The sequence below is a fragment of the Lepidochelys olivacea genome (genome assembly GCF_965140295.1).
Source record: "Lepidochelys olivacea isolate rLepOli2 genome assembly, chromosome: 8".
Lineage (NCBI taxonomy): Eukaryota > Metazoa > Chordata > Testudines > Cheloniidae > Lepidochelys > Lepidochelys olivacea.
This window is the reverse complement of record NC_140418.1, coordinates 79019164-79035828: the sequence shown is the minus strand read 5'-3', so window position 1 is coordinate 79035828 and position 16665 is coordinate 79019164. Positions and strand designations below refer to the sequence as shown.

At 42.1% G+C, this 16665-nt stretch overlaps 1 protein-coding gene across 4 annotated transcripts in view; it reads right to left on the bottom strand.

Annotated features, from left to right (window-relative positions):
• Positions 1-14953, bottom strand: part of SYDE2 (synapse defective Rho GTPase homolog 2) — a 53849-nt gene extending 38896 nt beyond the window's left edge. The window contains exons 1-3 of one of the 4 annotated variants that reach the window (XM_084636108.1): positions 14285-14935; positions 12998-13117; positions 6367-7095 (exon numbers count right to left, since the gene is read on the bottom strand). In XM_084636108.1, the coding sequence (XP_084492234.1) occupies positions 6367-7095; positions 12998-13117; positions 14285-14390 (955 nt within the window). In that variant the 5' untranslated portion in view covers positions 14391-14935. Of the gene's footprint in view, positions 1-6366; positions 7096-12997 lie in introns of all 4 variants that reach the window. The other 3 variants (XM_084636106.1, XM_084636109.1, XM_084636107.1) reach the window with 3 other exon arrangements.
• Between the last annotated feature and the right edge of the window lie 1712 nt (positions 14954-16665).

Genomic DNA, 16665 nt, shown 5'->3' with positions numbered 1-16665 from the left:
AATAAGGATAAGTGCAGGGTCCTGCACTTAGAATGGAAGAATCCAATGCACCGCTACAGACTAGGGACCGAATGGCTAGGCAGCAGTTCTGCGGAAAAGGACCTAGGGGTGACAGTGGACGAGAAGCTGGATATGAGTCAGCAGTGTGCCCTTGTTGCCAAGAAGGCCAATGGCATTTTGGGATGTATAAGTAGGGGCATAGCGAGCAGATCGAGGGACGTGATCGTTCCCCTCTATTCAACATTGGTGAGGCCTCATCTGGAGTACTGTGTCCAGTTTTGGGCCCCACACTACAAGAAGGATGTGGATAAATTGGAGAGAGTCCAGCGAAGGGCAACAAAAATGATTAGGGGTCTGGAACACATGACTTATGAGGAGAGGCTGAGGGAGCTGGGATTGTTTAGCCTGCAGAAGAGAAGAATGAGGGGGGATTTGATAGCTGCTTTCAACTACCTGAAAGGGGGTTCCAAAGAGGATAGCTCTAGACTGTTCTCAATGGTAGCAGATGACAGAACGAGGAGTAATGGTCTCAAGTTGCAGTGGGGGAGGTTTAGACTGGATATTAGGAAAAACTTTTTCACTAAGAGGGTGGTGAAACACTGGAATGCGTTACCTAGGGAGGTGGTAGAATCTCCTTCCTTAGAGGTTTTTAAGGTCAGGCTTGACAAAGCCCTGGCTGGGATGATTTAACTGGGAATTGGTCCTGCTTCGAGCAGGGGGTTGGACTAGATGACCTTCAGGGGTCCCTTCTAACCCTGATATTCTATGATTCTATGATTCAAATGGATGACCTGTCATGGCACTGAGAACCAGATAAGAGCCCACAAAAGAACTCTCTGTACTTCAGGAGGAAGAAAAGATACTGCTCCAAACAAACAAAAACTCACCACACCCACACCATACTGGACATCTGGATAAAAGGAAATCTACTACTTGTCTGCCCCACTAAGGATGCTAGTCAAAGCAGCCACCTGACCTCTATGACCTAGACTGAGTCCATCTTGAAGAAATTCAAGAATCTGCTGATGTGTGGGTGAGACCCCTGCTCTGGTACCAATGGTAAACCAGGCCCTAGAATACGGTGAGTAAGTAGATTTATTAATGAATCTACAAGTATGGCTATTAGCTCTCTGACTAACCTTGTTGGCTTAAGAGGGTCTGTTCAAGAACCAGGCAGCTAGGCTCAGACTGTCTGGATTCTGATGCATGACTGACCCTTTTAGTATCATATCCCTTCTGGATGGATAGCAGATGGGAGCTCTTTGTATTTTGTCAAGTAGGTCAGAGAACTGAGGCCTCCTTGACCAGAATGGGGACAGCAGAATTACCAGAGCTTCAGCTTCTTGACTGATCTTCTGTAGCATTCTGGCGAAGGAGAGGAAAGGCACGTAAGAGTCTGTTTTGCCAATCTTTGTGACATCTGTTGCCTTAGCTTTGTGATGCTGCCAGCAGGAAAAAACATAAACCTTGTGATTCAGGTGGGAGGCAAACAGAGCCCTTGCTGGGAGACCAAATTCTTTAACCAGTAGATGGAACACCTCTCGGTGTAGTTCCCACTTGGGACTGTCTAGTTTTGGCCTGCTGAGCCAGTTGACCGTAACTTTCAATCTTCCCTTGGACATAAAGAGAGAACTGACTGAAGGCTCTCTTTTGCCCAAGTCATCAGGAGGTGAGCTTCTCTCGGAGGGACTGTACAACTCATTGTCCTTTTCTGCTGAAATAAGACATGGCTGAGGTTTTGCCTGTCATGATCAGCATAAGAGTAGAGCCCGGATATGGGAGCAGAGCCTCAAGACCATATCAGATTGCCCTGAGCCCTTGCCAGTTTATACTTTGCTTACTTTCTTGTTTGGGCTAGATCCTTGAACAGTCCTTGATCCTGTGTGATAATTTTGTCCCTCCAGGCTTGCATCTATGGCAGTAACTGTCCTGACTACTTTGCCTATTGAAAGCTTGCTTTGAATCTGCTCAGTCTTCATGGAGAAAGATACTTTTACTGAGGGGTGGATAAGAAATAACGGAGGGAGGGATAAGAGAAATCTCTATAGTGGCCCAATGTGAGCACAGGCCCACTTGAGAGGGGCCTGAGTCTCCACAGCACAGGCACAGATCTCCCAGCAGGCACTCAATCAGCAGTGAGGTGCAGGAGACTGTGTCTGGCTTTCCCTCTCTTCTTAGCCTTCTCTGCCACGCTGCACTCTGCTTGGGTGAAGAGAAGGGATGGACTATGGGGAGAAAGGGAATCCCCTCTGCCAACAAAGGCAGATGGTGACAGCTTGGAGATTTAAAGCCATTTTTTAAACTGCTCTGCAGCAGGGAGGCACTGAAGCAGCCGACAAAAATATGGCAGTTTCTCAAAGGTGGCAGGATAGGTGTGGTTCCAATGACAGACAGGTTTGGCCTGCCTCCAAAGCTGCATAGACAGAGGCCCAATGTCATGGATCTGTGGCCCTCATTACAAATAAGAAATACCATTTACAGGTAGCTATTCTAATTTCTTTTAGACGAAGACCCCACACCACAGCTCTAATTATACTAGTACATTAAAAACCACCACCAAAAATAGTACATAAATCTTCCAAAGTCACAATTCTGTGATGCAAACCATTATAAAGAGGTGTCATTTTTCAACATTTTGCAGGTTATACCAGCACTGACTAAACTGTACAGTTAGGGTTCATTTTTATACAATTCTATATTTTGACATTTGAATTTTGTATATACTAATGTTTATAAAAAATGTACTTTTCAGTTTGCACACCATATCTACTTCTCCTTGACTGCAGGCCAAAAAAGCACACTTTTTATTTGCAACCACTAAAACTTGTGTCTTACAGATCCAGATCAGCTCACACTATCACCAATTTTTTCTAATTTAGAATCTAGTTTACTTTTAAAAGGGATTACTTTATCATAAAGAATTAAAAGTACTTTTATAAGAATTTTATATTTGCAATTTTGCTTTGGGACAAATACTAAATATTTGGATTTACTTATATTATATCTATTTCTATTTCTCAGTAACTTAAAATATTAAGCATGGCCAGGACTATAAATCAAGGAAATTAACTTGCAAATCCTTATTCACATGAGTAGTACATAAGTGAGTAATCCTACTAATTCTGGAACTACTTGTATGAGCGAGAACTAAAAGCAAACAAGAATCTGCAGGATTAGTCCCCAAGACACTAGTACAGTATTTAAAGAAAAAGCCTATTCAGTATACTGTTTGGAAGGACTGCTGAGAAGTAATTAAATCCCAACTTTTATGTTTTACTGAAGAACAGTTTTCAAAACCATAGTAGTGTTTTCAAGAAATTAAAAACAAAATAATTGGTATCTCTGCTTTAAAAAAAAAAGACAAAAACAATATCTCATTAATAAAAAGAACACCCTAACCATGAAAAAAACCACACTAAAAACCAATTATGTTATTAGGAACACAGATAAAAGCATTGTTTTTGTATTTAACCAACACTAGTACCCTTTGCTCAGACTTCTTCCTTGCTAGTAAAAGCAGACGTGCTAAACAATCATGGGGCATTTGACAAGAGTTACTGCTTGATGTATTTGAGTCGATGAAGATATAGACATTTATCTACTGCATAGCAATTGTTTGTGTAATTCAGACTCTGTACTAATACAAATAAAGTTAAATTGGACGTGCTGCCCTTCATGTAGTAATTTTGTCTGGATGAGCCGTCATTTTAAATTTGACTGAAAATAACTGTAGACACCTTAACTGGATTAAAAGCAGCACTAACTACTCCTCCACAATAAAGCCAATTACTTAACAGCAGGGACCCACTTCATCATCAATTAATCCAGTCAATGTGATCACTATTCAATGCACACACAAGAGAGCTGCTTTAAAATAGTTTAATTAACTCAATACAAAGTAAACTTCACAGGAGAAATCCATAATCAATTTTCCCAGACTTCATTACAGACATAGATTCAAAGCGCAAATTAATCTGACGGGATATAACTTTGATTCTCCAACATGAAAAACTGTAGTCAGTTTTGCCTAATACATAAAGGGGTTTAGTCCTTCAAAAGGAGCAAGTGACCCATATTAATGTTCCTGAGCATCACATATGTATTGAGAGATTAATCTCTTAAATGGATCAAACACAGTTTGTAGGACTAGTACACACTGGTCTACTTATTCTGTCACATTTTGCAACCAAATGCAATAGGACCAGTTATTTAATACAGACTACAAAGCAAGATATTTTTAACTTGAATGGAAATTCTAGACCGTCACATATACTTTGCAGCTTACACACACACACACTCCTACCTCTGCTACATTTCCAAACAAAAGCACAAAATGTGGGTTCCTAGATGTGACAGTACATTATGGCACAAATGGCTGGTTATAGAGGGTAAAATCTGTATGTGACCTAAGGAGCAACAGGATGAGTTTCAGAGCCAGAGCTCCAGCTCCAGGGAATGTCTACACTGCTATTTTTAGGGTTGTAGCACAAGCCCCAGCCTGTAGACCATGACTCTGAATCTTGCTGACACAGCTTTTTTTTTTTTTTTTTTTTGGGGGGGGGGGGGGAGGAGCAGAGGACGGGACAGTATAGACATACCCTAGGTGACGGTCTCCTAAATCCCATTTTCAACAGTGACTTAGGCACTTGGGACTTGGGCAAAATAGCTTAGTACACAGACTTTTTATCTGCAAAGTTTTTACCAAACAACAGTAATTAATATTCACAATATGGATATTAATATGCCCATTTTATATAGGGAAACTGAGGATGACAAATTAAGTGACTTGTCCAAGGGGACAAAGTTCAACAGACTTTGGCGGGAAGGATAGCACAGCGCTTTGAGCATTGCCTGCTAAACCTAGGGTTGTGAGTTCAATCCTTGAGGGGACCACTTAGGGATCTGGGGCAAAAATTGGGGATTGGTCCTGCTTTGAGCAGGGGGTTGGACTAGATGACTTCCTGAGATCCCTTCCAACTCTGATATTCTATGATTCTATGAACCAGATCTGGAATTAGAACTCGGGAGTATCTTGTCTCCCATTCCTGTGCTCAGATAACATCTCTCTCTCACTCAGTAGGATACTACAAGTCAAGGTCAGCAAGTTGCTTGACCCTGTCAATGAGAAGTTATTCCTTTTTAGGGGCTGACACCAACCTCAATATATATTCAGCTGAAACAATAATTAAAACTGGAGTATAACACACTTAAGGTATGTCTACACTGCAAGAAAAGATCTGCAGTTAGCCTAGGTCAGTTAACTCGGGCTTGTGGGGCTCAGTGCGGGGCTAAAAAATTGCAGTGTAGATGTTCTGGCTCACACTGGAGCCTGGACTCTGGGACTCTGCTTGTAGGGGTGCGAGAGCGTCCCTGGGCCCAGGCTCCAGCCCAAGCCTGGATATCTACACTGCAATTTTATAGTCCCACAGCCTGAGCCTGCTGACCTAGGATAGCCGCAGGTCTTTTATACAGCGTAGACATAACCATTGATGAATACGATAAATAGGGACAAGCCAGCACAACTTCTGTAAAAGAAAAACGTTCTTCTCCCATCTATTAGACATTTTTGAGGGAGACAACAAGATAGCAGATAAAGGAGACAGCGTTGATATAATTTATACGGATGTTCAGAAAGCCTTTGATAAAAATCCCAAACAAGAGACTTCTGAGGAAGTTAAGTAGTTACAGAGCTAGCGTTAAAGTTCTACCTAGGGTTAGAATTAGCTAAGACATAGAAAACAAAATATGTTGTATTTGTGCATCATCAACAGAATTGTTAACCAAGCTCACGCTGTAAACTTTTTATTGTTGGCAAGGTGTGAGCCATAACGAACCAGTTTACATTTCAGATTCCAAGCTCCATTCAAGGGCTGGTAACCAGGGTTTAAAAAGGACATATTTTTATATTTGAGATGTGCAAATTTGATCCAGAAGTCATAAATACATACAAAATATGGAACCCCACTCTTAGTCACTTTTCAGAGCAGAAATGTGTTTTAAAGGCTCAAAAAATAATACTGTAGATAATTACCATAATTTTCAAACTTGAGTATCTAAAGTTAGGCACCTAAACTCATATTTAGGAGTATAGATAAATGGCTTGATTTTGCAAGGGGCTTAGCACTCGCATTTCCTATTCAAATGAATGTGATCTGTGGATGTTCAACACCTGTGAAAGTTAGGCCACTTATTTAGGTGCCTAACTTTATGAACCCAACTTTGAAAATTATGGCCTACATATTTTATAATCAACTTTCTATCAATTTTATAGAAATGTTCACAATGAAGAGGGGGAAAAAAATGTTTAACTTTCCTATAAAAATAAAGACAGGAGTGTAACATCTCTATATTCCATATCCTTCTTACCTGCTGAACAATATTTAAATGCAGGGCTCTCCTCTATTGTTGTCGCACTCTGAGTCTTGCACACAAAACTCTGCTTGTGCAGCTGCACATACTCCATGGAATGTATGGAATCTGCTTGATTAATTTCACTGGCCTGACCCATTTGATTGTCTCCTGCAGATTCTGAGAAGTATGGAAGGCCTTTATTGTGCCCCATTACTTTAATCAAGTCACTCCCAGGCAACATCTTGAAACTGGTGGTATGGGAGTCCAAATTAACAGAGTTTTTCCCAGTAAAACAATGGACTCTGGGGAAGTCAGGCTCATCATCTTCAGGGATAGGATTGTACCATATTTCTCCTTCATCATCTGCATCATTATCCTCACTGAAGTCTAAAGTACAGTTTCTCAAAACTGAAGGGCTTGTAGAATGGTGAACAGCAGTTACAGAACTATAGATTCTTGCAGGACATTCCTTTCCTATAGGTGATTTGGGAGGAACCTGTGGCAGTTTAGGTCCAGGTAATGGACTGGAAGATTTGGGTACATGGATAGTGTTTCCTTGCATTTTCTTACAGATATTTTCTTCTTCCAGATTAGGGGCCTTTAAAGTACTCTGATGTAGCCAGTTACGTTTCTTAGAAACTGTGATGCTGTCAAGCTGTGGCCTATGCTCATGGACTTCACTGGCCACAAGAATTTTAAGTTCTCTCCCGCTTGTGGAGGATATGTAAATATTTTCAATTAAATCTGTTATTAAAAGAGGAAAAAGAGATGCTTAGAACATTCTTCCAGTTTTGATCTAACACAAACACATACACTGTCATGTCCCATCCACACTAAATCCAGTCCCACAGGACAAAAGAAATGTTGTGCTATCATGAACTTAATTTCAATCCATCAAAAGACAACAATTGTGCACGTAGTAAAGAAACAAAAATATCTTTTGACATAGCAATGGAAGTGATAGTACAAGCACGTCTGTACTTGTTCCACATTCCAAGAATATGCACATAACAAAACAGAATGTGGGGAAGCAGTCAATCTGACACTCCTATCGATAATGAGGATATAACAGACATGCAATATTAACTTTAATATATCTCATGACATACATGATATTCTTGACTATGGTCTAGATCCTGCAAGGTGCCACGTGTCTTCTGAGAGCTGATAAAGGGTCTCAGCTCTCAATGAAAGACCACCACATCACAGGACCAGGCCCTAAGTGAGATGCAATTTCAAGCTGCCAAAAAACTGTGCAGAGTCCAAGTCTATAGAAAGTACTTGAGAGAACATGGTTCTGTCTCCAAAACAGAGTTTAATGTTAACAGCACTTGTATAGAAACGTTCAAGGTACTATTTCCATTTAACATTTATATCTTCTTTAAAATCTCACCCACATTGTTGGCATTTGTAAAATATTGAAGGATTAACACTGAAATTGAAATGTAAACTGATCAAGTAAAGTTGCTCTGTGTGTTTCAGTGTCTTAACACACTACTTCAGAAATGAAAGTGCTTTGGTAGTACCCCAGATCAACTTTATAGGCACCCTCCAGTCTTAAAGGTCCTGCCCTAAATCAAGCACACCAAATACAATTCTGCTCCACTTATTAGAAACTCCATTAAGTACCCAATTTTATCAGTACTTCGATGGTCGCTGTAAATTTCTTCATATTATGTTTTGTAAAGAACAAAAGAGACAGTCACTTAAGACTGTTTCACTTTGTTAAAATTTATCTAGGAACAAGTTACTTATAAAAGTTCATTGAGCCAAAAAGCAATGTCCTAAAAATGTCAGGTTTCAGAGTAGCAGCCGTGTTAGTCTGTATTCACATCCGATGAAGTGAGCTGTAGCTCACGAACGCTTACACTCAAATAAATTGGTTAGTCTCTAAGGTGCCACAAGTACTCCTTTTCTTTTTGTCCTAAAAATATCATAGCACAGTATTCCTATTATCAAAGTACAATACAAATGAAAAAAAAATACTAATTATGTATTGACACTTAAGTTTTGCTTGTGCCTTTATTTACATACAATCTGAAGGTTTTGAGTTTTTCTACTGAATTAAATACAGATTGCAGTTCTTCTTCACCAGACATATAAATTACATAGTACTACAAAGTTGATTGTTCATTACATTTATTTTAACTTAGATGTCAGCACTTTACATTAATGTAAAGTTCACATTAAACGCAAAATTCAGGCTCCAGCATTTTAATAAGTAAATGTGAAGTACCCTCTACCTAAGATCAAGATGAACACACAGATTTGCAAAACAAGTCTATTTTATTTCTACTGTAGCTATGCATCAAGTCTGTACAGTATAATTAACAGATTCCTTCTAATTAAAGTCATTTTATTTCCCCATGAATACCTGTAAAAGAATGCATGCAGGCAGCATTTAATGCTCTTTGAACAACCAATACTTAAAATACTTTTGCTAACTACTTTAACGATTATGTTTGCTGAAGAAGTCTTGTTTTGCAATAAATCTAGAGAATTTATAACCATTGAACATTTAACTAGGCATACTCCTAAAACAAAACTTCAGCAAAATAGTATTTAAGTAGCAAAAACAACCCTGAAGTACATTTTGCAGCACTCTTGTTCAGTGTGCATTACATATGTAGGTTAAAAACTGTGAAAAACACAGTGTAGAAATTACCAATATATAAATGGTGTACAGCTTATGACAAAACAAACACACTGTTTAAGGACAAGTCAAGGATCACATCGATTTTGATATTTGAACTCAATATTAGCATTAACTGTGAACAACAATTCAGCCATGCTTAAATTGAGTATATTGGGTGTCTATACAAGGGTTTGTTTTGTGCAGATGCTGCTGTATTGGTGTAAAACCCTAGTGTACATAGGCTGCATCAGTGCAGTTACAGTAGCATAGCTATACTCATACTAAAAAGACCTAGTGCAGACAATCCCTCTGTTTAAAGCTATTGTAATGTTTATTGACTTTGCCTGTTTATTAAGGAAATCTTAATAATGGTTCTGATGTGAAGACCTATATTTCTGTCTACAATAAAAAGGCAGTTATTTCAACTTGATTTTTAATTAATTTCCCTCTCCATTATTTTTCTTGCTGTTATTGTTGCTCCAAATAATTACATCTTCTATTTTGAACATTTATATTTTGTATCATTTGTAATTAGACATTACACAAAGTCAGAAATATTTATTTAAACCAGTACAGTATATGCTAGGAATGCTTGCTTTCTACATCTGATTGCTGGCTTTCTACATCTGATTGCTGGCTTTCTACATCTGATTGCTGCATTAAAATCCTCAATTTTCCAGTAACAGCCCAAGGAATTGTTCCTATCTAACAATTTAAATAGATGGAACATTCAAGTATTCTATTTCTACAACAAAAATATCTGTGTTACTGCCAGCATTGCATAGAAATGTGTGCCCTTTAGCATTAGTTAGGAAATCTTACAATCCTCAGAAGGGCAGACTCTTAAAAATTATACACACGCCCAAATATACAAACCAATCATATGTCTGAAATCTGGGCCTAAGCTACCTTTTACTCCTAGAACAGCAAAGGCTCAAAGTACATATATATGATAACATATACCAGTACAGTGTTCAATATTCCAATTACAACTTTACTTGAAAGGCTTACTAAGGAATACAATGATAAAATGTGTTGAGAATTCTTGAATAACTTCCCATGACATGATTTGCTGCTGTATCACAATTTGAATTTCAGAAATACTATTCTCACTCTTATACTTATGCAGACAATAATAAGCAAGCTTACTACTGCCAAAATTCATTGTCAGTATTACAAATTTTCAAAAAAAAAAAATCTTATCTTAAATCCAGAACCAGCCAAATGGTATACTTCAATTTAAATGTCAAGTCCGTCACTTACAATCAAATGACAGACAGCTGTATTGGTAAGCTCTGAACTTCTCCTTTATATGGTCTTAGGCCCTGATCCTACAATCCTTTACACACATGCTTAACTTCAGTACAACAAGAAGTGCCACTTAGGTCAACGGCAGTAGTAAAGTTAAGCACATGCGTTAAGGATTGCAGGATCAGAGCCTTGATTTCGAAAGGCATTTTTACTTTGAAATCTCACATATACCACATGAAAGGACAAGGAGAAGCACAGAGAAATCTAACACAAATCTTTCAATATACCTCATACATATCTCATGAATGTTCTGATTTATCTGAACTGCTCAATGTACTTTTCAAAACAATTAAAGCAATTCATTTTATAAATATCTATAATGTCTAAATATTTTTAAAATCTTACAGAAGTATCAAATTTCTGAACGTCAGCTCTGAAGTTTGCTACCTCATCCACTTTTGCAGTTAAGACTCAATATGTTTATATTATTGTAGCTGACAAAAAATGAAGAAAACAGCCAGAGATAGAAGTCAATATATTATTAGCCATTACTGAAAAAGCTTCAGATAGATCCTAGTGAAAATGTGTATTTTGTGAAGTCCCAATATGCAAGTACTGCCTTGTCTGGACAATAAGTATGCACTATTTGACAGAAATACAGCTCTAAGAGTACAATTAGTTCAGTAAGCTGACTGACATTTTGAAGATTTTCGGAAAATCTATTAACTACTACTATTAACTTTAGTAGTGATCAGGCCTTAAATAAGTAGAAGGATTTTAGAAATATGTAGGTCATGCTGTCCTTTACCCTTTGTTCTAAGGCAGTCTTATTTATAATAATATTCTCTAGATAAAATTATTTGTATTATTACAGCACCTAGGAGTCCCAGTGTGCCAGACGCTGTACAAAACAGAACAAAAAAGATGATCCCTTCCCAAAGAGCCTCAGTCCAATGTTTGTTTATTATGGTTTTCTTTAAAGCTAACTATTCAATTTACCTTGTAATATACTGACTGACTACTAACTAAATATTTCTTTATAAAAGAGTAGGACCCAATTTTACAAACATGCACATGCAGATCAGGTCTCAGTCTTTCAACTCGATTGAGGTAAAGGTTAATATTTTGTCTATCAACTGTGTGTAGAAAATTTCTCAACAAAAGGTCACACTCTACCTTTCTAACCCATATTTTTTGGATGTCAGGATTGGTTGACAACCAAGCTTTTAATTAAGTGGGAAGAGAGTTTTTGCAGTTCCCCATCTAGATCAAAATAGCTCATTCCCAGAATTAATTTAGACTCCAATATTTTTTTTGTTCAAACCAAACTAACAATTAACTTGCAAACATTCAAGTAAATTAGAAAAATAAATTAAAAGAATTATGGAGCAAGCAGCAGTACAAAGAAAAAGCCTGGGGTGTTATAAAACATTTAAATATTGAACAAAGTAGGGGCCCCAATTCTGCAACTTTTTAGTCACATGAGCAGTATTTACTTCTAGGGTTACTCATTCCTGGAAGTGGTTGCAGGGGTCAAGCCCTAAATCTGGATATGCCAAAGCACACTGTGTTTATTTGCGTTAAGTTATAAAGCAAACAAGATTGGGTAAAAAGGGAGATTGTTAAGAACCAGCACAAAATTAATTTTGTTCAACTGAAAGGCTGGTCGTTAAATTTAAAGCCCTTTTCAGTTTTAAGAGATGAGTTTTATTGCCCAGAATAATGAACAGATTGTTTGTGTACACCTACACCTTCTAATTAAAATAAATAATTTCCAAACCTGAATGAGTTGCTTAAAATATGCAATACTGTATAAGAGAGACAATACCAATCATTTGGGATTATATTTGTTCAGTTAACTTCCTATTTGAGTTTACTGCAAGTAAACATATGGGCTTTTTAAATTAAAAAAGGACTGCTTTATGATTTCAACATATTATAGTGGTTATCTATATGTAAATCATTTTACTCTGGTGTACACAATAACACAAGTGTAAATTACAAAATTCTAACAAACATATACATCATTTTGGTACTATTTTTAATGATGCACAATCAGAGCTACTAAAAATAATTTGTGGAAGTACCATTTTGTGGATTCATCTCAAATTCGCCCCCCCCCCCACTTTCTATGAAAGTTAAAACCAATTTTCACAGTAAAAAAGCCATTTCACTGGAGAAATGGAAAACGTTTGCCTTAAAACACACCATAATTTTGCCTATGGCAACGTTTTGCCACATTCACAACTGCAGTACTGTTAGTGACAGAACTAGCAAGTGCAATCTACCTCAAATCAAGAAAACACCCAAAGTTCTATATGTGAGTATTCAGAGGGAAATCTAGGACTTCACACAGCTCCAGTATTAACCTCTAATTTGCAGATGATACTCGACTTTTTAGGTATGCTGCTTTTATAGGTGCATGAACCTGTAATAAATATCTGTAATCGCTGATGCCAACCCCTAGAACCAAGAACGCTAGGTGTGTTATACTAAAACTACATAGGCATTCCCCTGCTATACAGCAACCTGAGACATTACACTAGCATTTCATTATCATCCTGTAAGGAACGGTTGAACGTTGCCTCCAAACTGCAGGCTACCCTCCACCATTCAGTCACCACCCCTTAGTAAGACAGACCAGAGGTGGGGTTAATTTGGCTCCAGGCCTTCCAGCGCACAAGCTGCTTGGCGGAGTGTGACAGGCTGAAGCCAGGCCCAAGCGGTGTGGGGGCCTGGTCGCCATCCCCGCAAACATACCTGTCAGCAGAACTCTTTGGTCCGGGGGAGCTGCCTGGGCCTTGCTTCCCTGCCCTCTCCAAGCCGGCGGAGTTGCGGGCCCCTCTTCTCCAAGGTCTGGCTGAGCAGGCAGCGCCGCACCTGTCCCAATGGCTCTGGGGTCAGCGGAGGAAGCCCCAGCCCCAGCCCCGATGCGCCCCTTCATTCCCAGGGACAGCAGGCGCCCTTTACACATCCACTTCTGCAGCTTCCCGACGCTGACCGCGGGCGGCCTGAAGGGGCTCTGGGAGGCATGCGGGCGGCTGCCGGGGCACGCTGCCGGGAACCCGCCCCCAGCCGCTGCCTCTGGCGGCGCGGAGCCCTGGGCACTGAGCAGCAGCAGCCGCTCGGCCTGGCGCGCCCCCGCGCCCCGATCCGGGCTCTCCCCGCAGCTGACTGAGCGCTCTGCGGCTGCAGGAGCGTCGATTCCCCCGCGGCCGCCCTCCGGCCGCGCCCGGTCCCAGGCCGGGCCAGGAGGCTCGCCCTGCAGCAGGTGCCCCGGGGCGGGCTCCACGAGGTGGTAGCGGATCACGCTGTCGCTCAGACACCGCTGCAGAGGCGGTGGCTTCGCGGGGCGGCCGGGGGACAGAAGGGAGAGGTTCCCTAGGCTCTGACCCCCGTGCCTGTGAGGCGCCAGCTGGCCGGGACGCCCTGCGGAGCCCTGGGCGGGCGGTGGCGGCCAGGCGGTGGCGGGCACCTGCTGCTGCGGGCTGCCCTCCCCGGAGGAGGAGGAGGACCAGGCATCGCTGCTCTCCGCTGCCCCGCAAGAGGCGACGGGCTGGGGGAACCCTCCAGCGCAGGCGGGGCTGGCCGGGGGCAGGTCGTGCATGGCATGGATCAGCAGGTAATAGGCCTCCTGCAGCTGGCTCCGCAGCCTGCCCGTGCTCTCCCGGGTCCCAGCCAAGCGGCCCTCCCCTCGGCCCTGGGCACAGGCGGCAGGTAGCCCCTGCGCCTCGGCCGGGCGGCAGCCCCAGGGCAGAGTCTCATTATCGTAGTAATCGCCCTCCTCGCCGTCAGGAGCACGCCGCGCGGGGGCAGACCGGGGCTGCGGGGCTGGGTCCCCCGGGGAACAGCCAGGGGTGGCCGGGGCTCCTGGTGTCCCTTCCCCCAGAGCTGCGGGGCCATGCGGTGCCTTCCCCCGCCGGGGCCAGCCGGGCTGCCGCTGTCCAGACTCCTCCGGGCTCCCAGCCCCCGGGGGCACCGAGACCTCCCGGCTGCTGGGCTGAGCCCACGGCGCCCCCCTGGCCTGTGGCTGCTGCTGGGCTTTACCTTGAGGGGCGCCGGTCCCCCCGCGGGGGTGCGCGCCTGCCGCCGCCCCGCGTTGGGACCTCCTGCCCCGCAGCTTGGAGAGGGTCCTGCGCAGAGGATCAGCCATGCCTGCCCCCGCCCCGCACCCGCCTGCCTCAGTAGCTGCTGCCCGCCAGCAGGAGGGTGCTGGGTGCCCCCCTGCGCGGCGGCGGCTGCTGCTGGTGGTGGCGGCGGCGGCGCCCCATGGTCGGGCGGGCTCGGTGTGCGTCGCACTCCCTCCCCGCAGCCCTACTCCTGCCGCCGCTCACATACTTGGCATAACTGAGCGGGGTGAGAGGGCGGCCTGCAATGCGCATGCCTTGCTGCCCGCCGCGGAGCGTGCGCGCCCGGCTCTCCCCGCCCGGGCTCCGAGTTAGGGGGGCCGGAGGCGAGGCCAAGGCTCCCCCCCGACCCGGCTCTGGCCGCTACCTGCTGTCCACGCGCACGGCTGAGGGGGAACCGAGGGGCGAGAAGACACCAGTCCCTCCTTGCAGCTCTTGTTAGGGTCACAGCCCCTTCTGCTCCCCCTAGCCCGCTACATCCATGTGTGCTAATACCTTTAGGGCAGGGGCTTGACTAGAGCATAGAGGGCCTGAATCGCCTTTCCCAGGCCCATACCTGGGAGGGAAAGTGAACGTGCCCTCCCCCAGCTGCACCTAGGCCGTGACTGGAGTGAAGCGCCCAAGGACGCCCCCGCTCCCAGTGTTGCACGGGGGAAGGAATACCGGTGCTATTTGTGGTAAAACAGCGACTAAAGCACGAGGATGGTGCAGAGATTCATTGCCAGGAGGGCTTTGCTTTTGTTTACTCTGTATGAGAAAACTAAGGGAAAAGACCAACAAGTGCAGCAGGTGGCCTTGAACAGCAGCAAACCTGCGCTGGGACTGCACTCAAAGCCCTATTTGCTGACACAGTTTTGAACTAATTTAACAAGTCCCTCTTAAAATGCTTTTATTTTCTCCCTGAAAGAAAACCTGCCTCACCTTGCAGGCAACCTAAGTAAGGGTGACCTAGAAAAAGAGGAGGTTCTGTTTTTTTAAAGCATCTAATGAACTGAGGTTTTTTAAAAAAGTTTTTATTTGAATCAGTTTGATTACAAATATATTTACTTTGTTACTCAGGTTTTTCTTGCACGGTGTCTCTCATGTCAAAATTATTAGGTCATGGAATATTTAAAAAGACGAATTTCTAATGTTCTCTCTCACCCTTCCCCCATATGTCCTACCTAAAAGAACAGGCCACAAACCTATTTTTCCTCCTTTTGCACATCACCTTTAAGCTACCTGGTCAATAAAGCCCAACTCTGTTACAGATTTTATAATGTGTGAGAATTGTTCTGAAACAACAGGCACATCCACAGTCATTTGGAGAGGAGCCAACTTACAGAACCCCATTAAAGATTGGCATCAGAGTTGAACATGCTTACACCTGGGCTGAATTTGGCCCCAGTTATTATAGTCTCCAAGACAAATGCCACATTGTAAAGTATAAATGGCATTTTGAAATACCAAAAAGCATGCTTAGTCTTAGGTTTAGAGGGTGGAAATATGTGAATGGTGTCTTCATTATCAAGCCTGCATCTCTACATAAAAACCATATAATTTTAAAAGGGTTACCAATAGAAACACTGATGCTTCTTTTGCTGAGAGAATGGCTTCAGCAGCCTATCGTAGTCAGCAAGATCTTCCTATTAATGCCAGGGGATATTTGTAAAGTGCCTTTCTTTTCTTTCATAGCAAAGAGCTCCAGGAAAGCTTATCTTAGCTCTATTTATATATCTTGGAAATGAGAACAAGAACATAACTGTACAGTGGTAAAATATGGCATATGGAACCATAACTGGGTCACACAAGCCATTTCACAAACATCTAAGTAGAAATTCCAGTCTTTCTCTTATAAGTATTATGAATAACAAACAAAATAGTTCATCTTGTTTATAACATCCCCACACTCTCCATGATTAAGCCATTATCTATGTTCTTCCTGTTTTGTGGAAACTAAATTTAGGTTTGCCTGTGAGTTTAGAGTACATAGTTATAACAGTTTGTGAGTGGAAAGTTATGGGATTTATACATCTTTCTAAAAGTTTTTAAAATTAAAATGCTGAAAGAATATTGCATATAGGTGTAAATAGCACCAATCCAATAACATCACAAGTAATCCATTAATATAATGTTTTGTGTATTTATGAATTAAGCTATGAGGAAAAGAAAGAGTAGTGGGTATGATTTATGTCCAATATGTACTTCACAATAGTTTATCATTTCTGCTACACCTTTGCAACTTGAAAAAGGAAGTTCTGCCATTTTTGTCCTGCCTTTTATATACATTTTCCCCTTTTTAAAAGAAAATTATTTGGAAAT